Raw genomic sequence first — 23,572 nt, forward strand, 5'->3', positions numbered from 1 at the left:
CTTCTTTTACTTAAGAGGTCCTGTTGGCCATGGCACCTGCAGGAAAGTCCATTGGCGATTTATCGTTTTTCATTCTTGGACTTTGGGATCCAGTGAGAACTAATTAAAACTTCCAGCACAGGGATTTTCACTAGTGGAGACTTAAAGAAGCAGAATTGGCAGTTTACCTAGAGCATGAGATGTAGCTCAGGCTAAAGACAAACCTACAAGTGGAAGAGGTGGAAAGATATTGGTAATGGATTACCTGACTAAAGCTAGTTTTTAACTAGAAGGGAGGTTCAGTGGAAGAATGGAAAAGCAAGAACAAGGGCAGGGTTGTGGTTTATGGAATGGAGAATCAAGCATTCAGCACTATATAAACTCCTTGAAAGCAATGACTTTCTTTTTTGTATTCCCAACAGGTGGCTCATAGTAGGCACTTAATACTTATTGAAGATACTTGAATGAAACAAGCTTTTATCAGTTGCATATATCTGAGTTTCTCAAGGCCTCCTCTCAGGCAGGATCTGAATTTTATGTCATAGGCACACCAAGGTTTGAGCACTTATAACTGCCCTCATTTCCCACTCTCAGGGGGATGAATAAATCTTCAATTGTTTGATACCTGGAGGCCAACCCTAGAAATTTAGTGCTTTGTGAGTTCTTTTTTTAAATGACTTTGGAATAATTCTTAACTCCCCTCTTCATTTGGGATTGGGGAGAAGAATGAATAGAAATAAGCTCTACTGTTGTATGAGCAATAAAAAGATGCTTTTTGAGTATTGGTAATGGGATGGAGTATAAGAAAAGCTACCTCTAGAAAAGAGGTCTCCATTTAAAAAAATTCATACCCATTTCAAGGGAGAGAAGGGGAGAGAGACAGATAAACACAGAAAGAGACACACACATACACACACACATAGGGACAAAGAGATACAGACACAGAAAGAGAGAAAGAGAGAGAGAGAGAGAGAGAGAGAGAGAGAAAGAAAAAGAGAGAGAGAGAGAGAGAGAGAGAGAGAGAGAGAGAGAGAGAATGAGAATTAGAAAGAGGCAAAGGGAGACAAAGATAGACACACAAAGACATAAAGACAGAAGGAAACAGAGATATTCGAATGGAGAGATACACACACACACACACACACACACACACACACAGAGACAGAGAGAAATATAGATTCAGAAAGGGACAGACAGAAACAGATAGGGGGAGGGGGAGAATTCCCTGTGTATATTTATTTTCTTCTTGTAAACGAATGGTAAGATAGGTAATAGGAGAATCAGGGGAGAACATTTTCACAATACTTCTTTCCTGATTCTCCTACCTGACTGCCTGCTCTTTCTCATTCTCCTTTTCTGGACCATCACCCAGCACATCCACATATTTACCAACTCTGTGCATCCCTCACAGCTCTGTCCTGTGCCCTCCATGCCAGGGGTCCTTAAGCTGCAGTTCAAAGAGTGTTATCTCACTAAGTTTTCTCATCAGTTCCCATGGATTCAGCTGCCATATTTAAGCATGTGATTCCTAGATCTATTTATTCATCCCTAAGCTCTTTCCTACCTCCAATCTAACATTACTTCTTGGAATCCTCAATCTGAATGCATTGACATCTCAAACTCAAAATATCAAAAATAGAACTACCCCCCAAAAAAACTCTCCCTTCTTCCTAATATCACTATTAGTGTTGAGGGTATCCATTCCTCCAAATCATCCAAGTCTGTGCTATTTTCCATTCCTCATTTTCATTCCATATATCCAAACAATTGCCAAGTATGGTTGTTTCTGCCTTCTCTGAATTTATATGGTAGTCACTCTGGTGCAAGTCCTCATGATGTCATTCTTGGGCTATTACAATACCCTTCTTATTGGTCTTCTTTCTTCAGTTCACATTTCTCTCCAGCCCAACCTCCACTTCTATGTGAGATCTACCTAAGCACAATCTTGGCCTTGTTATTTCCCTATTCATTAAATTCTGATGCTCCCTATTGCTTCTCAAATCAAATACAAAATCCTCCATTTGGCTTTTAAAGTCTTTCACAACCTAGACTTCTACCTTTTTTCTTCTTCTTTTTAAAATATATATTTCATACCCTTTTACATTCCAACATTCTATTTCTCATCTCCACTGTCTGTCCCTCTGGACTGGAATGCTCTTTCTCAATTCCATTTTCTGGCTCACCTGGCTAGACTTCAAATTCCCATCTTTTGGAAGTGGCTTTTCTCAGGCCATTCCTCCCTTTTCATCTTCCCTACCACAACCTCTATCCATCCCTGCCACTTTTAGAGCCTACCCTCTGAAACTGTCTCCTATTTACAATGTTTATATTCTATATCTATGATATTTTTTGCATGTTGTCTCCCTCAGAAGACTGTGAGCAACCCGAGGGCAGAAACTATGTTTTGGGCTTTCTTTGGATCCCCAGCATTTTTAGCCCAGTGCCTAGAACATAATGTGAATGTACCACATGCATGTTTACTTACTATCTGATTAATTTTATACTAATAAATAAGTACAACACAAAACATTAAAAACATTTGGAAATAACATCAAAATGAAATAATATTTGATACTAGAATCAATAAGAAGCCATTGGTGATTCTTATGTAGGGAAGTGACATTCCTTCTATCTAGGAACACAAATTTGTCAATATCAACCCACCTTCTTAAACTGATGTTTGTGACCTCTATGGGGACTTGTAACTGAATGTGGACGTTGTGAAATTATGATTTATTATGAATAAATGTTTGATTTGAATACTTATTTTGTATACTTATATACTCAAGGTCACATAAAAATTTCTGAGGTGAAAAGCCATCTCTAGCTCACATTTCAGATATTATGAAGATAGAATTGATAAGACTTGACAAATTCACACACACACACACACACACACACACACACACACACACACACGGAGTATTAGGAGCCAAGAATGACCTGAAGTGGGGAAGGTAGGTGGTTAGAATGTTGCTGGTACCATCAACAGTAAAACAGTAATAGGTAAATTTATGTAAGGGTGAATTTTGAAGAAAAGATAAATGAATGACATCTACCTTGAAGATTGTGACCCATTTGTGTTTCATCACCCTTCAGGACTCATTATATATCATCAAAATGAAAGGAAGGGCACTGCCTGGTCATGTAGAACCTGTCCAGGGATGCCTGCCACAGCCACAAAATGTAGGAAATAGTTACTGAAGGAACTTGGTCTGCCACAGAAGTAAGGATGTGTTGTGTGTGTGTGTGTGTGTGTGTGTGTGTGTGTGTGTGTGTGTGTAGTCTCAGGGAAAATAGCACTGGTGAGTGTTAGAATCTTTTACACTGGCTCAGAAGTGTCCTAATTTGGATTTTGTAGAACCTCAAAAGGCCAATGGATAATGTTATGTATGTATGTAGGGCAAGAGGTGTCTAGTAAAGGGGGCACGGTATTACCAGAGACCCCTCCCAGGATCGGCTGTGGGTGGATGGGATGGAATCAATCTATTCCCCAATTGGTTATCCATACCCTTAGGAGGAGAGAAGTCCCTTTGGAGCTTTGGAGGTTGCTATTCTAGAAAGGAATCCAATTTGAAGACTTTTGTGTTTCCTTTCTACCTAGATACCTATAGCCACAGAGAGGTTGTAGCCCTGTGGCCCTGGTCACTGTCCTGCACTTTTGGCTTGCACCATGATATAAAGGTCTCCTTTCCAGGGAGGTTGTCTGGGGGATGCTCCTTGTCACCTACCTCACTGCTTAGGCAGTCCTTCCCATCCAGACCATCAACAAAGACTCATAAATCCCACAACTTACCGAGTCTTGCCAAGTTTCTTTCCTGGCACTCTTGACAGTGGAGCCTCATGCCAAAGCTTTTAAAGCCCACCTATGAGGATACCAGATGCGCCAGCATCCATACCAGTTCCCTCCCTTGCCCATCTTACACATTCTCTCATCCCCTAAGATTCCCTCCCCCAGCTTTAGAAAGAGGTACCACACCAAGCTGAAGAGGGACATGGAACACTTTTTAATGTCAAGTCAGAGACAACCCCCTCCCTCCCCCAGCCCCGAATCCCACCTTCCCTCATCACATCCAGGACCCCTCCCAGAGGCTTCTCTGCTTTCCAAGCTCCCAGAAAAAAAGGTGACCTAAAAATGTCATTTTCTTCCATTTCATCCACAAAAAAGGAAATAAAAATTAAATTAAATGAACCAAGAGAGCTAAATTCTCCAGTGGCCACAAGGGTATAACAGATTCATTCCCACACAGGGCTAAAGCAAGTAGTTACTTTTTTTTTCTTTCTCTCTCTCTTTTTGTCCTGTTGGTTGGTTCTTGTCAGTACCCTAGAAGGTAATCAGAAAATGCCACCTGTGATGGCTTTCACTTCACAGACCCATACTCAGAAAGAGATGCTGCATCTGGTTAGTTTTCTTTTTCATTTGTTTCCTTTTTTTTTTTTAACTTTCTATAAATGTCTCCGACATGTAAATAACCCAAGAAAATAAAAAAGGCAGGAATTGATTACACAATTACCAGTAAACTCTATCATCTCTTAGGAAGACCAACACACAGCTAACGCCATATACAGCATGCAGTAATGTCTGAGAAAGGACCCTGCAGAGAAAGAAAATGACTAGTACTCTAATAACAAAAAAGGTATGTGTATATATATGCATATACATATATAATATATATGCATATATATGTATGTATCATTAAAAGAAGCATAGCTGACAAACTCATCATACAATGGAGATCACTCTTTCCATTTCTAAACAGTTTGTAGATAGCATAGTTACTGTATGCGTTAAACGCTGAAGTAAGGATGAGAAATCTGTAGCGCTGGTAGAGATGTTGGTTAAATCACTTTTTGGTGGATGTGCTGAATCCTCACCAGTTGGCTAATACCTGGTGCTATGCTCCACCACTTGTAAACCTAGTTAAGAACACTATTTATCTTTAATGTTTAATAAACATACTTTCTCTTTCACCTCTTTTTGCATGTTTTTTTTTAAAGTTTTCTTTTGTTTTTGCACTAACAGTTCTAGGTTCATATCAGAAAATATAATTAATAAAATTAATAATGAATCAGAATCCCTTATTATCCATGATGTCCATGTAGTAAAATGAAAAACACGTAACCATATATTTCTTCTTGTTTTTTGCGGGATCATTGTTGTCAATGGGTTGTTTTGCAGATTTTTTTTCTTTTGCTTTTTCATCACACATAATGTCTGTGAAGAGGTCCTCCATAGGAACATCTGGGTCTGCATATCTGGATCTACCAGTAGAGTTTAGGATAGCTAACTCAGAAGTCTTCAGTGGTGGATGGGGGACATCAGAATAGGAAGAGCAGCTGACCCTTTGCCCACCATGGAAACAAAGAGGCCACACAATGCAGCGTGCAGGTGGGTCCAAAGCCAAGTGTGCACTCATAATTTGGGGCTAAAGAAAAGAAGCAGTTGTGCCTAAATATCTCCAAGGCAATTTCCTTCCCTCCCCATTCCCAGTTGCCCTTTCCCTTAGATTTTTTTTTATCACATTAGACTTGGTTTATCTTAATTTCATTTAATTCTTTAAAAAAAAAAAACTTGTATGCTCTTTTTGCTGCTGTTGAGTTGGTGGTTGCAGGTGGTGGAGGCTGCTCCCCAATGGGGAAGTGACACTCACATCAAAACTTAAGCAACAGATGCAAGATGAGAAGGGGTAAGAGCCAAATGCAACCAACTCTCCTTGATGTCCCATTGTTCACTTCGCTGACTGCGCCAGGGGCTGTGGGAAGAACATAGAGTATTTTTAGAAGCCTAATTTAAATGGAGAAGGAAATACTATCACAGACCCAAATTTGAGTTGGGAGCTCACGTTTGAGCATTGGCACTCCCAAATGTGATTCCCACTACTCTAGCACAGCTTCTGAGACAAGCTTCTCATGAATCCTACTGTTCTATAGGTTGCAAGGGTGTAACCAGACTTGGGGGGGACAATTCTTAGAGTTGTAGCATTTATACCTGATAAGGTCCCTAAAATCAACGAGTTTTACCCCAAACTCCAATTTCCATATAAGGAAGCTATCTCAAATTTGCTTGTGTTAACTTGCATTACTCCTGAAAATATATTGTCCCTGAAAACTAAAAGTGTGGGATTTAGTAAAATGGTTACGATAGGGTTGGCAGCTGCTGAAGTCTTAATATGGTTGATCTAGTGAAAAAGGAACTCAATTACCTTTAACCCTACCCTCCAGAACAATTAATGATGATCATCAGAGACCACCCATAGCCCCATCACTGTTCTCTTTATTTCTGATAATTTAGGCCATCTTAAATATTCACTTAACCACCCAGCTGCCCAACCTGTTGTCTAGAGAAAGACCTGTTGAAAAAGCCAATCTGTCTTCCTGCTGTTGCTGCTGCCAAAGTCTCCTCTGAGGACATTCTATCAATCACCTTCTTATAGATCAGTCTACCAGGACTCCACCAGGAACATTTGGCTGCTTCTCCATCTGGAGAAAGCAATGCTGACAGGAAGGTAGGGGCTAATCCAGATAGAAAATGGGCCCAAGTCAGCAGAACAGTCAAAATTCTTGTAATTACTCAAGATATATTTGAAACAAGGTACAAAAATGCTGCTGCTATAATTTATGTTATAATTTAGGTCTGAAGAGGACCAAGTTACTACTTTCAATTCCTTCAACTTCACAGATGCCCCTTTGAGAGAATATCAAAAAAGGAGGGAAATGACTGAGTTTAGATTCTCTAGTTGATCCCTTCTTCCCCCTGTCTCCTTCACACATTCACACTCACGCACCCACACATGCCACTCAGAAACATAAACTTGCCAACTCCTTCAGCTGTTGTACCAAAGATGCTCATGAACATATCATGAACATATACTTTTATCATTCTGAGAAAATATAGATACTCAAATAATTTCTTAGTGAACTAGGGTAAATTCTTCAGCTAAGATCCTCCTCCCTATCATATCAGAATAAATGAATATCCCAAAGGCATATCAAAGGAATGTACAAGATGAGAGCCCTACTGGTATCAGTATCTGGGCTTTGGGCTTTGGTTAATATTGGCCAAAACATGACCAGTCTACATATCTGAGGGACTAACAGAGACTTTTCAAGCTGTGCATCAGTGGTTCTGTCAATATGACTTCACTTCTAACTTTAATCCATATAATAAACTTTCAGTTCTCTGGGGGAAACTCCATATCCAGCAAGAAATACTGGTCTTGTACTAACCAAGAATCTTATTTGAGATAGTACATGAACCAAGGATTTGGCAATTGGGAGAATTTTTTTCCCCTTGAAATCAATATATAATAGTAATAATTCCATTTGACAATCACAGCATCAATATGTGATGAGTAGTAAAGAAAAAAGATCATTATCCTCATTTTACAAATGAAACTATTAAGGCCCAATTACCCAGTTTAACACTGCTATTAAATGGTTGAATGGACCACAAATCAATCAATTGATCAATTAGCAAATATTCATTAAGCACTTATTATGGTGCCAGGCACTGTGCCAAATGCTGGGTTCAGAAAGAGAAGCAAAAGACAGCCCCTGCCCTCGAGGAACTTACAATAGAAATTTAGTGTTCTTTCTATCATAATATAGCTGCCTCTGCCTTTCCCTCTGGCACTTCCTTTGGTTTACCATTCTGCAAAAAAGGACAGCATGAAGCATTTTTCACAAGTCCCTATAGGTATAGAGCCATATTGCCCTAGTAGGCAACTAATTTTATGTGGATCTGTGGATTCAGTGCTATGGGGAACTACCAGTTTGGAAAGGCTCCAAAAAAGATGATCAGTTTTTTTGTAATGTACAGTCTTAAAGAACTATTGAGTAAAACTATTCAGTGACTTGCCCATGATCACATAGGTCCCTCCTATGCCACATAGCCAAAGATATTTTCTGGAAGTGTTGCCCATAAATCAAACCCTATTTGACTTGCATTCTAGTTTTGGTGATGTAGTAATCATCAATTCTGATTAATCCTCAAAGTGGCTCTTAGTATTTGAATGATTCAGGGACTTATATTTAAAGAAATACTGCCATAAAACTTTTAGTAAAATCCCTTTATGGTATAACAATATACATCTTCCTGCATCTTTGCAAAGTAACTTTTAGTGATTATATATTAGATTTTTATAAACTAAAGCATGTATCCATTGTAGCTCTGGGCAAACTCTATTCTACCAAAATAAGTCTCTTTTGCAGATTCTGAAAAGAAGAAGCTAAGATAACTGCTATAAACAAAAAAAAAATTATTTACTAAAGTGTAGATGAAGAAAATTTTGAGAAAAAGTTGACCAAGTCATCTTAGAATTAGAAAATTAGGATGCATCTTTTGCAGAGAATAGATTTAAAAGAATTTAGGGAAAAGATAACTAATGTCTGAAGGTCTAGAATTCTGCAAAAAAAAAAAAAACTCAACATGAACTCAAGATACATGGTATTCATTGAAGAATAAAATCCCAATGATGCAAATGATTCAAATGAGGAAGGAAAGTAGATGCTATCTAAAGAGCTTTGTTTTTTTTTTTTTAAATAAATTTACAGCATATGAAAACTAAGGAAGCCAATGGATGAAAACTTCAAAACAAAGTCCCTGTCCTTTAATCTTTACAAATGGCTAACACTAGAAAGAGCTAAGACTTAAAATAAATGCTACTCACAAGAAACAAAAGGAATTTTTCCTGTTTTGCTAAACCCAGGTAGAGGTAAAAGGAAAAAAAAAAACAAAAAAAAAATCTAATTTTCAAGAGTTATAGAGGAGATTCCTGTACACTCAGAGGTAGCACTATATTGCATTTAGGCTCCTTTCCATATATGGATTTTTGGATATAACTACTGCTTGGAGTAGATGGGATGATAATGATAGAAAACAGAGAGAAGGTACCACTGCTCAATTTTTATTTTGGTTCTTTATTCTTCCCAAAGAGTGTAATCATCTGATTGAAAAATATGGCCCCCCAAAAAATGTTTTTACAGGGAATCGAAGTTCATTTAAAATAAGAAAATGTTAAAAACGTGTTCTAATAACCAGAAGATGGAAAAATGATTTTCAAAAGGAGAGAGAAGATGAGAATTAGTGAAAAAGAGAGAGACAGAGACAGAGACAGAGAGAAAGAGAAACAGAGAGAGAAAATTTTTCATACTCTTATCTGGTAAATCTGAAAAATTCTAAGCAAACTTAAGCAATGATCAATAAGAGATAGCATGTATTCTTCAAAAACAAGTTGTATCAGAATGAATGATTTTTTAAAAATAAAGTTAATAGACTGTTAGATCAGACATGGCAAATTATATGGTACAGCAGGTAAAGCACCAGGCTTAGAATTAGGAAGACCTGAGTTGAAATCTGGCCTTGGGTACTCACTACCAATGTGACCTTTGGCAAGTCACTTAACCTTGTTTGTCTCAGTTCCTCATCTATAAAATGAACTGAAGAAGAAAATGGCAAACCACTTCAGTATCTTTACCAAGAAGACCCTAATAGGATCACAAATAAACCTTCACAACTGAAATGAATGAACAATGACAGACCAGGGCACTGGCATAATAATTTTCACCCTATCTTTGTGGGCAAGGTTATAGTTAGGAGACTTCTGAAATGGTTAAAAGACTAGTACTAAACAGTGGTGTTTAATATTGCCTAGAAAGATATATCTAGTAGATCATCTTCATGGTCTTCTTCTTGTCAGTGAATAAGATGAAGAAATAACTGATATATCTATGAAATCTGTAAATGACAAAAAGCTGGAAAAATAACTAATCTATTGAATAATAGAGCCATGATATTAAAAAATATGGATATCATTCAATGAATCAAATTTACTAAAGTGAAATTTCGTTTGGATAAATTTAATGTCTTATAGTTAGATATTTAAAAATAACTACACAAGGTAGAGATAAAATTTCTATACAACAGTTCACACACAAAAAAGATCTGGGAGTTTTATTTAAAATTATAAATTTAGTAAGAGACAACTACGTGACATGACAATCAAAATCTAATTCAATTGAAGGCTTCATTAATAGAAGCATCGTGCCTATAATAAGGGAGGTGATAGTACTATTGTATTCTGAAAGAGATTTTGCTCTGTTTTGCACTTCATTTTAAGAAAGATTCTGACAAGGTGGATTATATCCAGAAGAGGGCAACAGGATGTTGAGAAGATTATCAACCATGTCATTTGTAATGCAGCTAAAGAAATTGTCAGTGTTTATAGTTTAGAAAAGAGGAAATTTAGAGGGTACATGATAACTGTCTTTAAGTAGTTTAAAGATTGTCATGTGCAAGAGTGAATAAACTTGTTTTGTTTGCGACAGTATATAAAGCTAGGAATAATAAAGATCTAAAATGTCAATATAAGGGGGAAACAATTTTTAATAGAATTGTCTAAAAGTAGAATGGGCTTCTGTAAGAGAACTAGAAGGCTCATAGTGACCAAAGATTTTCCATTGGAAACTGGATGCCCACACATCAGGGGAAATTATGGAAGGGATTCCTTCTCACGTATAGATTGGATGAAATGATCTTTAGCTCTTTCTTTCTAAATATAATAGTCTCTGATTCTACATATTCATTTTTTATCCATTCTATAAAAGATCCACTCTTTAGGGACCATAAGATTTAGTTGTTTTTTCTAGTCAAATGATGCCATAAATGTCTTTGGATTCATTACTATGTTTCTTGTTCAGGTCTGAGGCTAAGAATCATTTTTTAATTATATGAACTCAAAATATATGAGAGTATGGATTCCATATCTGGTTCTGAGAAAAGCTATTGATCAAGTCTACCATTATTTCATGTACACTGAACAAGTTAGATTTTAAATTTGCCCTACAGAGTGAATGGCATAATGGATTGAATTGCTAAGCTACATTGGTAAAGGGAGTTTCTTCTCTAGAACTATAAACTACAGTTTATATATACTATAAACTCATAAACCAAAAAGGAAAAACAAAGCAAACAAAAATCTTCAAAATAAAATGAAATTCCTACAAACACATATTTGGAAAGAAAAACCATTGTTCGAGACAAGTTTCTATCAATAATACCTTTCTTTTTGTTTCAGTCTCTGTTTCTCTCTCACAAACAAATGCATGCACACAGACACATGCACCCACTTACACACAAAACTATCTCTGAGATAAAGTTTATGCCTCTTGGTCTTTGGCAGTGACAGCCTTTACAACAGTGAGTGGATATAATGGAATCTATAAAACAATGAGAGAACAAATGGTAACTCCCAATTCTCTGGACCCTGCTTTCCCTTCTTGCTCTTTTGCTTCTCATGGAAGATTGAGCAGACAAATGAAACCGTCTTTGGGGAAATCCCCCAACTAGTTGTGCACACAGTGTGTACCATTCACAGGAGGGAGCACCTTGGTCATCATGTAAAGAAAGGCTGAAAACCATGTTTTCAGGATAGGGAGTCTAACATTGTGGGAGGCAGTTCTTAGGCTGGCAAATGCCCCCTACTGAAGGCATACAATGACCCAGTAGGAGGTTGCCAGGTGTGCCTTTTGGACTACTCTTTCCCTTCTATGTTCTCTTTCATTATTATGTCTATCAATGCTCCTTGTGGCTCCATCCCCCACTGGGATCCACCATAAAGAGTCTGCAGGAAAGAATCTTGACCTGTCGGGTTTAAAAAAAAAAAAAAAGCTGTCATAAAGGGGGGAGGGAGAATTCTGTTATAAAGAAGAAAAATAACAGCTTTCTCCAAATCTCCTTAAAATTCTTCATTTCTACACCAAATTCCCTGAACTACATTTATCCTGGACCATACTTTACCTTATACCCTATACCCTATACTTTCACCTTTTCCCTTTATTCATAATTGAAGAAATCCACTAAACAAAAAAGAAAGAGAAAGCCATGATTAACCTGTGGAATAGAAGATGAAGTTGGAATAGAGATAGTGGTTGTCTTCTAAGTATCTAAAAAATCATATGAAAGAGAAATTAGATTCATACTATTTAGTCCCAGAGAAGTGGGAGGTAGTGGTGGAGAGACAAAGATCATCTCTATAAAAAGAAAACTTTCTAAGAGTTAAAGTTGTCTAAAAGAAGAAAGGAACTGTTTCCTTAGTCACTGAGTTTTGCATCACAGATCATCCTTTAATCAGAGACAGGATGCTTACTAGGTTACGAGTGTTATAGAAAGAATTTATGTTCAAATAATCAGTGAATAGCTTGCAACTCTAAGATTCTGAGTGATAGCCGTCTCTTTGTCCAGGTGAAGTTATTCCATATATTTTCTTGAGGTCACCTCTGAAGTCATTTCCAATATATTTTGCAAAAATAAATTATTCTTTTTCAGGCACAGAGCACAGACTTCAAGGAATAAGCAAGAAAGGTACAAATATATTAGAAAACACTGGGCATTTGGCTGTTCAGAAAATAAGATAAAAGAGAATACAAAGAGGTTGGCAGGCTATTACATTCTTTACTTCTGTGACTACCATCAAAGAAATTAATGACTGGAGTTAGCACAATCAAATTTTATCTTTGAAAATAATTAGACTATGCCCATCAGATGGGGAATGACTGAATAAACTATATGAATGCTATGGAATATTGTTGCTTTATAAGAAACAATCAGTAAGATGATTTCAGAAAGACCTGGAAAGACTTCCATGAACTGATACTAAATAAAGATGCTAAGTTCTATTAAGTGAAGTAGAACCAGGAGAACATAGTACATAGCAACAAGATTATGTGATGAGCATCTCTTATGGATGAGGTAACTCAGACCAATTCCAATAGACTTGTGATGGAGAGAGACAGATGCATCCAGAAAGAGAATTATGGAAACTAAATGTGGATCACAACATAGCATTTTTACCTTTTTTGTTGTTGTTTGCTTGCTTTTTTTTTTCCTTTTTCCTTTTTTTTCCTTTTTGATTTGATTTTTCTTGTGCAGCATGATAAATGTGAAAATATTTATAGAAGAATTGCACATATTTCACCTATATTAGATTACTTGTTATCTAGGAAAGGGAGTGGGGAGGGAAAGGAGGGAGAAAACTATCTTTGCATATATTTTGTAAATAAAAAAACTATTATTTAAAAAACTAAAGACAAGAAAGCAAAATTCCTACCTAGCTGGTACCTTAAATGGTTCCATAAAAAAGAATTGTCACAGAGTTTTATGAATCTCCAAAGCTGGAATAGTCTTTAATGGTAACTGGAATATAAGCCCAAACTTTTTTCAGATGATATAGTTAAGATATCCTTGACAAATAGTGGATAGTCCTCCCTTTGCATTCCTCTCCTTGAATACTCATCTAGAAGCCACTGCCTTGCAGATATAGGGAAATCCCAATAGACTTACATTGTACCAACACAAAACCTTATAACAAAGTGCTCTAAAAACATGGGGTGTCATATGTAGCCAGCTGTCAAAAGGTAGAATCTCTCCAGAAGGTAAACAGGCATGTTTGAAGTTTTCTAACATTTTTAGAAACAAAATGTTGGGGGTAAGAACAAAAAGAAAAGGGGGGCAATAGTAACTTTATCTATCAAGTAGTTTTGTGCCATGAGAACATGACCCACCTAAATTCTTCCTTGCCCGACTTGTACAATGTGTGACATTTTCCAGGGCCTATTATCCAAGGAGATAAACCTTGCTCAGTAATATTATGATTCTAGAAGCCTCTCATAACTTCTGCTAGATATAGCTGATGAGCCATTTGATTTGCCTAGTAGCAGAAGGCTATGATTGTTCATCCAAGCTTGCCACCTGTACAGCATAACTGTAAGTGTTGCTAATATTATGTTAAGTGTAGCAGCCCACAGATTTTCATTACCAGACCAGTCAGAGATCTTTACAATAATTATGAGCACCAGAGGCCAACAGAAACATCTGGTAATTATGAGGACCTTAAAAAAAGATGAGTTTTAGCCAATTGACTCGCACAAGAAAATCCCTCATTTTTATCCCATCCCAAAGCCATTTCCCTCCCCACCATCCTTAGATATGAAAAGAAACAGAAAAAAGAAAAGGAAACACTGTGAAGCAGCATGCAGAGGCAAGTTTGAGAGTTTTGCTCCAAAGCACTCAGGATTAAGAAAAGAGGGCAATCTGGAATATAGATCAGATAGGAAGATGATCTGGAAGCAAAGAAATTATATTAGTATAGCAAGATCAGTTAAGCTCCTATGAGAAAGCTAAAGCCCAGTCATAAAGTTGGGGAAAGGCTAAAGGTATTCCTGAGGAATACCTTGTTCGTTAGGAACAAGAAATCCAGAAGATTGAAGAAGGATTAGTCTATATGAGCTCATGGAAAGTCTGAGTTTCAGGAAGTGTTTCCACATCCCAAGATTAGCTCAGGCAGAGAGCAAAAGAAATGAAGTTGTGAAGAGAAGAGGTTGAATATAGTTGCAGAGATTTGCCGTGACCCCTCCTCCCGCTCCGAGGCAGTGACTGCCTAAGAAAGAAGCATACTAACCTTTCCAAGGTGTCATGGCTGTAGTTTTCTCTTCTAAAAAATTAAAAACAATCCACTGTTAAAGTAGAAAGAGATTATTTTGTCCTTAGATGAACTCTTTGGGGAAAAGCTTTCTTAAGTCATACCAGACTTCATTTTTCTTTCTTGCCTCAAATGCATAGATAATGAATGACCAACAACAAAGCCCTTTTGCACACTCTCCTCAGGTTTATTGGGGTTAGCCAGATGTTGGGGGAATGGGAAAGTGATGTTAGATGAAAGAGCTTTTATATTAGACTATCACTGATTCAGATCTTAGCCTATAACATCTCTTTGTAGTGTGTTAATGATAGGAACCTAATACATATGACTCTCTTCCTTTAATGAAGAATATTAGTGGAAGATAGTGAGTTGTTACTGGGGAATATACAGAGGGAAGGCTTTGGAGAAGAAAAGACCAGTCAGTTAAGCTGTGAAATGTATTCTGATACAAAGCTAATTTGTTAGGACAGCCAGAGTAGCCGCAAACCCAATGGCTTCAGTAGGGTCATTGCCTTCAGGATTCCCAGAAGGTCTAAAGAGGCCCTGTCATAGTACAGTTTTAACCCTGTGATTTTGAGACTGATGATGATGAAGAGAAAAATAGAAATTTATAGGAAAGAATGTCCCAAACTTTATCCCTATGATACAGGATAACTAGAAAGTTTTGGTGAGTAGATGGATGGAGGGAATGAATGCATGGTAAAGAAGAGGAATTTCTTTTTTTGATCGTGCTGGAAATGTGACATGTGAATACTTGAGAGACAATCTTTCTCTGCTTATTTCTGATCATTTTAATAATGGCTAACTCCATAGGAAATACCAGAAAGGTACATAGGTCACAGTAGGTGACAGATAACTAAGTGGTAGAATCAGACAGAGAATCCAGGTCTGAATTCTGTGTCAAGTTTTGTGACCCAAGGCAAATCAGCCAACCTGTCTGTGCTTTCACTCCTCATCTGAAAAAAAGTGAGGGATTTGGATTTGTGGATCTTTAAGGTTCCTTAAAATCTAGGAAAGCATTTCAAAAAAGAAAAAAGCTAATATTGTATTCCATATTCAAAAAGTGGAGTGAGATTGAAGAAGAGACTTAAAAAAAAAACTTGGGTTCTTCTTAATCAGGAGTTTTACTTTTCCCCTGAAAGCTCTAGCTTGAGAGAATACTTGAGAGAAAGGTAAAATTCTTTAATGTCTACTGAGATTAGGAAAAACAGTAATTATTTTTGTCTCTGACTTTCCTCTAATTGTACTAGGGCTAGTTTAAGTAACAATGTTATAGTTCCATCAGCTAAAAAGAGTTTCTTCTGGAAAAATTAAACCATTGACAGAAAATTCCTCTTCATATCTACCCTAATCTCCTCATGCTATAGTTAAATCTGTTTCTTTTGGTTGAGACCTCAGCAAAGAGGAATGGTAAATGATGGTTATCAGAAACTATACAATATTAAACTTAAGTTCTGTTGGAATGTCTAAAGCTCCAGAAATGTGAGGATCTTTGGGGCTTCTGAGCCAGTTCTGGTCATCTGTAAAGGCTATGAATGACATTTTGGCTACTAAGAAGGCATGAGGCTGGCAGATCAAACATTCATTCTCTTGCCAAGAATGTGAATGAATTATAATTGCAACCTTCTCATTAGCTACAAGATGAAGCCAAGCTGGGGGTTGGGAGGAAGACACAGGCAAACACACACACACACACACACACACACACACACACACACACGAAAATAAAAACAAGGCATCCTGAAATAAACCTCTCGTCCAGAATAATGCTGAATTGGATGGCAGTCATGCTTTCACAAAGGGAACTCTTTCTACTTCCTTTCTAATCCTGGAAGATAATTTCCAATTTACAGTTTAGTTCAAGGATGGTTGCAAAAATGAAAAGCCCCCAAATCTTGCTTCATGTCAAGATAGCCATATCTCCAGGAAAAGAACCAACTTATATAATGCTAACACATTTGCCAAAGAAATGCTAACTGCTAGAGTGTCGGGTCCAATTAACTTTCCTCATTCTTCCATGGGGAGGCCCTGATAATAACTCCTGACTGTAATTATGTCCATGGGACATACGGAGTTTACTCTGGCCCCAGATTCTCTAATAAATTGGTTTGATGGTCACCACAAGATTTCCACGCATTAATCAGGAGACCTTATTCTGCCTGCTGTTACCATCAAAGTTAACTTAATGCCTTGGGGAGAAGGGACAAAGGGCCAATGTGATGATGAATACATAGTGAAGACCCCAGAAAACTTACCTGCTGGAGAATCTGACTGGTAAAATTATTTCATAATTTTTTATATAATGCTCAAGAAATCTTGTACCACCAAATACTAATGTGAATGTATAGTTCACAATGTGTTGTATTTGTGTAGGGGACAGTGAAGAATGAGAAAGTGAGGAATTGAATACTCTTATCAAGAATAACCTAGTTTCACTAGGGCATTGAGCTGTAAAACCACCTGGAGTTGCACAGAAAAAGCTTTGCCTTCTGGGAGCCTCTCTGATCCATATTCAGATAAATCTATGTCATACTTCCCAAATGAGATGAACATAATTTGAAAGTATCCTTGAAGAAAACCATGACTCTCTAATATTTCAAGGCTTCTAAAAAATAACCAATAAATATAACTATACCAAATAAGGCAAATTCTACAACATAAAAAGCTGGTTAAAAATGGTATGTAGTGGAGAGAGTATTGGACTTGTAGATAGGTAAATCTAGATTCAAGATAGGAAAAAAGGAAGATATTATTAAGTACCTAATATGTGTAGGCACTGTGCTAAATGTTTACAAATAGTGCCTCATTTCCTAGTTCTGTGTACATGAATAAAGCACTTAAACTTTGCTGTGCCTCAGTTTTTTCATTTTTAAGTGGGGATATTTACCTTACAGAGTTGTTGAAAGGATAAAATAAGAAAATGTACATAAAGCCTTTTGCAAGCCTTAAAATATTATATAATATTATTATCCTCTCTTCATTGAGCCCTATTATTAAAGAGGAAAGAGTATTGGAAGATTCAAATTTACATCCAGATTCTACAACTTAGGAATAAGTAGTATGATAATGAATAAGTCATTTTACCCTCTCTGAAATCCAATTTTCCTCATCTGTAAAATGTCGAAAATAGTACTTATGCTACCCGTCTCATGGAGTTGTCATGTAAAAAGCCCTTTGTAAAATTTTAGAATGCTAATAGAAATGGGAGTTCTTGTCAACCTCCTTCCAGTCTTATTTCTATATCCCCAGGATTCTTACTATTATCCATTCCCCATTCTCAGGAAGGATTCTGGAGGTAGAAAGGGGAAGGGAATATTTAAAAGATAATAGAACTTTGGTGCTGAAAAAGATCCTGAAATTCAGCTTATCCTTTTCCCATTTATGCAGACAAGGAAATTGAGGCCAAGTTAAATAACTTACTCACATTCACCTAGTTAGTAAGTTAGTGGGAGGGTCAAGAGGGGATTCAAGGTTTTCTTACTCTAGTCCACCATTCACTGTACAAAGTTTTATTTTCTTATACTTTAACTGAAAATATTCTTTGAGTATTTCTGAGACCACACTGGATCTGAATAATACTTTCTAGAAACCAAAGACTTTAAAGGAGCTTTCAAAACTTCCAGATAGTAAGCTTAGGGAATGAGTTATGTGTTCAGAATTAATTTATTTACCTTAGGCAAACCCCAAACCTCTACAGGAGCAAAACAAGCAGCTTCCATCTGCTTGGCTGGTTCATCTCTTCAACCTTCTTCTACATAATTCTATATTTAACCTTTGCTCCTCAAAAGTCATAAATTTTACTCTTTCATCTTTCCATCCTATGTACCAGTCTCCACATGACTGCAACATATACAAAGATCTACCCCAAATCCTGAATCTCTCCATCAATCTCCCTGTCTTTTTATCACACCTTTCCCCTTCTAGTTTCTTCCTCTGATTCTTCTCTTTTTGTTCCTTGATCCCTGTAGTCTGTAAATCACTTGGGATGCTGGATTTGTTTGTTTGTTTTTATTTTTAATTTTATTTAATTTGAATTTGACTTAAATTTAAATTTAAGTTTTATTTTGTATTCCCACCAAGACAAAAGGGTGAGTGAATGAACAAGAACACCAGATTCTCTCTACTTCCATTCCCTTATAAAACAGTCTTTTTTTATGGCCTTTGGCCCTTGGACAAATAATTTAACATGCATGCACATCAACACACACATACACGCACTCTTCAGACGTTTCTCATCACAGCAGATTCACCCTTTGTGTTTATTGTAGATCCAGTGTGTAGCTGAGGTTAATGATCACCTACCCTCAGAGATTAGGAGGCCAAGCAAGAGTTCAAGCAGGACTTAAATGACAGAGGGGAGGGGCAGAGAGATGCAAGAGCCATGCAAGGGAAGTGGAAAGAAAAGGAGAGGGAGAAAGAGATGAGAGAATGAGTTAATATACCCCTTACAACCTCAGGAGGAGGGGAACCTTACCTCTCAGCTGACATCCTGAGAGGAGGGGAATAAAGACAAATCGCAATGTCTGTCTCTTATTGATTTGGACGCTTTTTTGTTTGTTTGCTTTTTAAGAATTCAATTGAATAATGATTTTTTTTCCTAGCCTCCCCTTGGAGAACCTGGGTGTGAACAAACCATTGAGACTGATGCGTTTGTCTGAGCCCAAGAATCTTTGTGGAATTTTTTTCAATTCTTCCATAGACATTGTGCTTCTGAACCTAATGGTGAGATGCTGTCAGCAGTCTCCTGTCCAGCAATTGCTTAGTTCTCTATTTCAGAATTGTCAAGTGCCTCACTATCCCCTACTGTTTCCCACTTATTTCTCCTTTTTTCCTCAGGTTCATTTTTTTCTGGACCTGAGAAGAGAAGGCTATTTCTTCTTTTTCCTGTTCCCCTTCCTGTGGCTCTGCTGGCACCAAGCAAAATAACAACAATAATTATAGAAAGGAAAAAAAAAAAGAAAAGTGATACGCCTGAAAATGGAGCTTCCCTGGATTTCCCACCAAGCTCCCTGTAAATCCCTCTGATAACCTTCCATCATCCTCCATGCAATCACATATGGGGGATCCCAGGCTGTGGCAGGGCAGGGGAATGGGAGCTTAAGGGAGAGGAGGAAGAGGAGAAAAGGGGACAACATAAAGCAAGAGCAATACTGACCTTGAAACAAAGCTGAGCTTGTGGGCTCATTAATTTCTAAACCAGGTGAGGGAAAGATGGAAGAGAAAAATGAAAACACAATATATATTTATATACAGTACCTATATATTAATTATATATAGTTTGTATACTGCCTCACAAACATGTTGAATAAAAAAGGAATGGCATGGTGTGAGGCAAGAGGAGACAGCAAGGATATGAAAAATGAACAAAATGCAGCATGAGAAACAACAAGCATATTACACAAAGTTGTAGCTTGGCATTCATTCCTGCTTGGAGAGAACACTCTCCACTCTTTGCCACATCCCTCTCCCCATTAGTGCAAATGGGTTTGCCCTTCGCTTTGGTTGGGCTGGGGATGATGAGCTGGTGGCAAAGGGCCATGGCCCCTGTGTGGCGTCCCTTCCTACCTCTACTCAATCCCCCACCCGAGTGGTGACCAAACTTTAGGGATCCCACAGGCCCCTTATTCCAATTCTCCTGGCTGAAGTGTCTGGGAGATGTCTTCCAGAGACAATGACATTCACTGTCTTGGGAACAGATCTCCAGGATTCCCTTACAAAATACCTAGCCCCTAAATTGGTTCGTGCATTCAGAAGCCACCCCTTTCACAGGACAGGGCTGTATTCTGGGCTGACGGCCATGAAGGGAGGCTACACAGCAACTGTGCCCCTTTGCTGCCCACAGGGGAAGCATGCCATTGTCCAGATCAGGTAGGAAGAGGCTTTGGTTTATGAAGGAATTGGCGGTGAGATGGCTGTAACCTGGCTGGCTTGCTGGGATGCTGCGAGGGGAAAAATTACACAAAAACTTCATAGAAAGACTACGACATTTTCCTGAAATGAGATGCTGTTTCCCAAGCTTGCATCCATTCATTTGATGATATAGGAGTAGGACTCTTTTGGGGGTAATAAGCAACATGGGAATTTCCTAGGTGCATCTACACTGATATTTCCTTGAACTAAGCCTGTGTGTTTCCTAAGGAGTTCAAGATCCAACCACAACACTATTACTGGCACTAGCCTTGGTGCAGAAGACACTCACACTCATGAAACAATATAGCATAAAATCACATTGAAAACACAATGGAACAGAGTCCTTTTGAAAAGTCATCAAGGACGTGTCCCAAAAGAACAGGCCCCATGTGTAAATATGGGTTATGCACTTGTAGGGAGGAGAAATGAAAGGGTTGGTAAAATCTTTAAAAAGAAAGGAGATATTTTTGTATATGTTGAAGACACTTTGTTTTCTATAATCAAAGACAAACTCCTCTATTTGATATTTAAAGCTTTCCCCAACTAGGTTTATTATAGATTATTTTCCTTTGTGTATTCTTGGTCTAGCCAAGTTAGCCTTCTTGCTGCCCCTCACATATGACATTGCGTCTTTTGTTTCAGTGCCTTTGCATAGGCTGTCTGCAGTGTTAAAATATTATCTCTTCCCTCTTCTGCCTATTAAGTCTTTAAGATCCTTCAAAGTTTAGCTCAGATGCTACTCCCCATATTCTCTTTGAGGTCTTTTCTGGTACTCCCAGCCATTAATGCCTGCCCACTGGCCTGCCAGCATTTATTTTCTAAATGCATACATATATTTACATATATATGTCTCTCTCTCTCTATATATATATATATATCTATATATATATACATGCATATATATTTACATATATATACACACATATATACATGCATATATATATACATACATACATATATATATATATATAAAATCTGTCCTATGAATGTAGGCTCCTTAAAGGCAGGGACTATTTCTTTTTTTGACTTTACACATCCAAAGGACCAAGCACAGTTCCTAGCACACCATGTGCTTGTTTAATGGTTAAGGGAAAACTATATTCATCTGTATCTCCTCTTTTAAGTGATCATACCCCCATAATTGGAAAGAAAGGAAGTTGACCTAAAAAGTTGCTGAATATATTACAAAGTCTTGCCTTTTCTGACTTAGAGGATTTACCAATACTGAGAAGGGGCTACCTTCTCAGGGGTTAAAAATTTAAATGCAGTAAAATGAATAGCATAGAGATGAATACTGTGCTTCTGGATCTTGGAGATCCAGACTAAATGGACACCTTCCTGAGGTAAAACAATAACATGCACTGGAGATTATTAAATTTCAGCTTCCAGACCCAGATGAAAGGGATGATTAGTTTTTGAAATCTAAATATTCATCTCATTGATGGATTGATAAAAGGAACTAGAATTACTAAGAAAATAGGCACTATCTCCCATGGTCTGGAGAGAAACATTGCTAAGTATTTCTAGTTATTTTGCTTTGATGGACTCATTCTGGATATCCTTCATAATAAATAAGCTGGTTCTAACTCAAGATAGCTAAAGTGTAGGAAATGGTTAGGGAAAAGAGATAATATGCCTCCATAGAGGCAGCATTTAGCCTTGGGGATCTCCAAAGGGAGGATCGTGACCCCTGGAATGAGGGATCCACTGAACTCAGCCAAAAGGCTGGGCTGAGAACTTTGTAGATTATGCTAATTCTTTGATGGTGCCTTGGCATATAAAGAATCCTCTAGGTGAGGTCTTTTGGAGAAAAGAAAAGCAGACTTAAATATGAATTTCAATTCCCCCATTTTCTTTCCCCAACAGATTATCTTTGTTCTACTTATCTTCAAAAATCATTTTCTCCCTGTTTTAAAAGAAGCCAGCTACTGAGGAGAGGTCAGAAAACCCATAAAAGTAGTACTGCATATATCCTGGTCAAAATGTCTAGAGGACTCAGGAGGATAAAAAAAGGCCAATAAGTGGAAATAGCAATGAATATGTGTTGGGGAAGAGACTGGGGAACAATTCCAAGAGAAGGAAGAAATAGCCAATTTATCTTCTCAGATCTTGGTCCCCTTGGCTATACCAATATCTACCTGCCAAAATTTTTAAAAAGAAAAAAAAAGATGATAAAAGTTTTGTGTAGGTGTCCTTTTATGGAGGTTCATCAGCATGGCTCAGCATGGACAGCTCTCATCACAGTTGTCTCTATTCTGATAAACCAACTCTGGGATTAAAGATGGGTCTCTCACTATTCCCATTCCCCTTATAATCTCATTAAATGTATTTACTTTTTATTTAGAATAAGGGGTAGACTGACTAGATGTATGGATGCAGTAGGATTGTCTGCTGTTCCTTCACAAGCTAAGTGCAGCTTATTTTGGTAGGCAAAAAGAAGAGCTTTTCAGAGATATGGGATTGTTGGTAACTTTTAATGGAAGCTGATTTTAATGAAATCATAGAATTCTATAGCTGGGAGGGAACATGGAGATAACTTAGCCAAATATCTACCAGAGCAAGTCTCAATATCCTTGAGAAGTAAATGGTCATCTGGATTCTGCTTAAAGTCTCTACCCAAACAAACTACCTATTAAGGCAGCCCATTGCACTTATGGACAGCACTGATTACCAGTAAGTACTTTCTTATATTGAGCCCAAATCTGCTTCTCCAAATTTTACCCACTGTACCTAGTTTTGCCCTATAGAGTCAAGCTAACAAAGCTAGACTCTCTTCCAAATGTCAACCTTAAAAGATTTAAAGATAGCTATCATGACACCTTATATGCTCTCTTTGCCAGATTAAATATTCCAGTGCCCTTAACTAATCTTTTAGCATAATCTCTACTCCTCTTGTCATTCTTTTCAATTTACTCTGGTTGCAATCTAATCTGTCAATGTTCTTTCTAAAACGGGGTAGATAGAACTGGACTATTATTATGCAATAATTATAAAACATTATTACTGTAGATTTGGCCTGACCAAATCACATACAGATGGACTCTAACCTTTCTCGTTCTGGATACCATTCTTCACTTAATGTCATCCAAGATTACATTAGCTTTTCTGATTGTCATTTGACACTGCTGACTCATAATGAACTTAAAATATACTAAAATCATCATGCCCTTTTCACCAGAACTCTTGTATAATCATGCTTCCCTCAT

At 37.5% G+C, this 23,572-nt stretch overlaps 1 protein-coding gene across 5 annotated transcripts in view; it reads right to left on the reverse strand.

Moving 5' to 3' along the window:
- Positions 1–3,963: 3,963 nt before the first annotated feature.
- Positions 3,964–23,572, reverse strand: part of LOC127554796 (neurotrimin) — a 1,375,146-nt gene continuing 1,355,537 nt past the window's right edge. For 2 of the 5 annotated variants that reach the window (XM_051986653.1, XM_051986658.1), the window contains 3 exons: positions 19,612–19,647; positions 14,436–14,468; positions 3,964–5,732 (listed from right to left, as the gene is read on the reverse strand). In XM_051986653.1, the coding sequence (XP_051842613.1) occupies positions 5,632–5,732; positions 14,436–14,468; positions 19,612–19,647 (170 nt within the window). In that variant the 3' untranslated portion in view covers positions 3,964–5,631. The remainder of the gene's footprint in view (positions 5,733–14,435; positions 14,469–19,611; positions 19,648–23,572) is intronic. The other 3 variants (XM_051986655.1, XM_051986654.1, XM_051986657.1) reach the window with 3 other exon arrangements.

Source organism: Antechinus flavipes, chromosome 3 (assembly GCF_016432865.1).
Source record: "Antechinus flavipes isolate AdamAnt ecotype Samford, QLD, Australia chromosome 3, AdamAnt_v2, whole genome shotgun sequence".
In the NCBI taxonomy this organism is placed as follows: domain Eukaryota; kingdom Metazoa; phylum Chordata; class Mammalia; order Dasyuromorphia; family Dasyuridae; genus Antechinus; species Antechinus flavipes.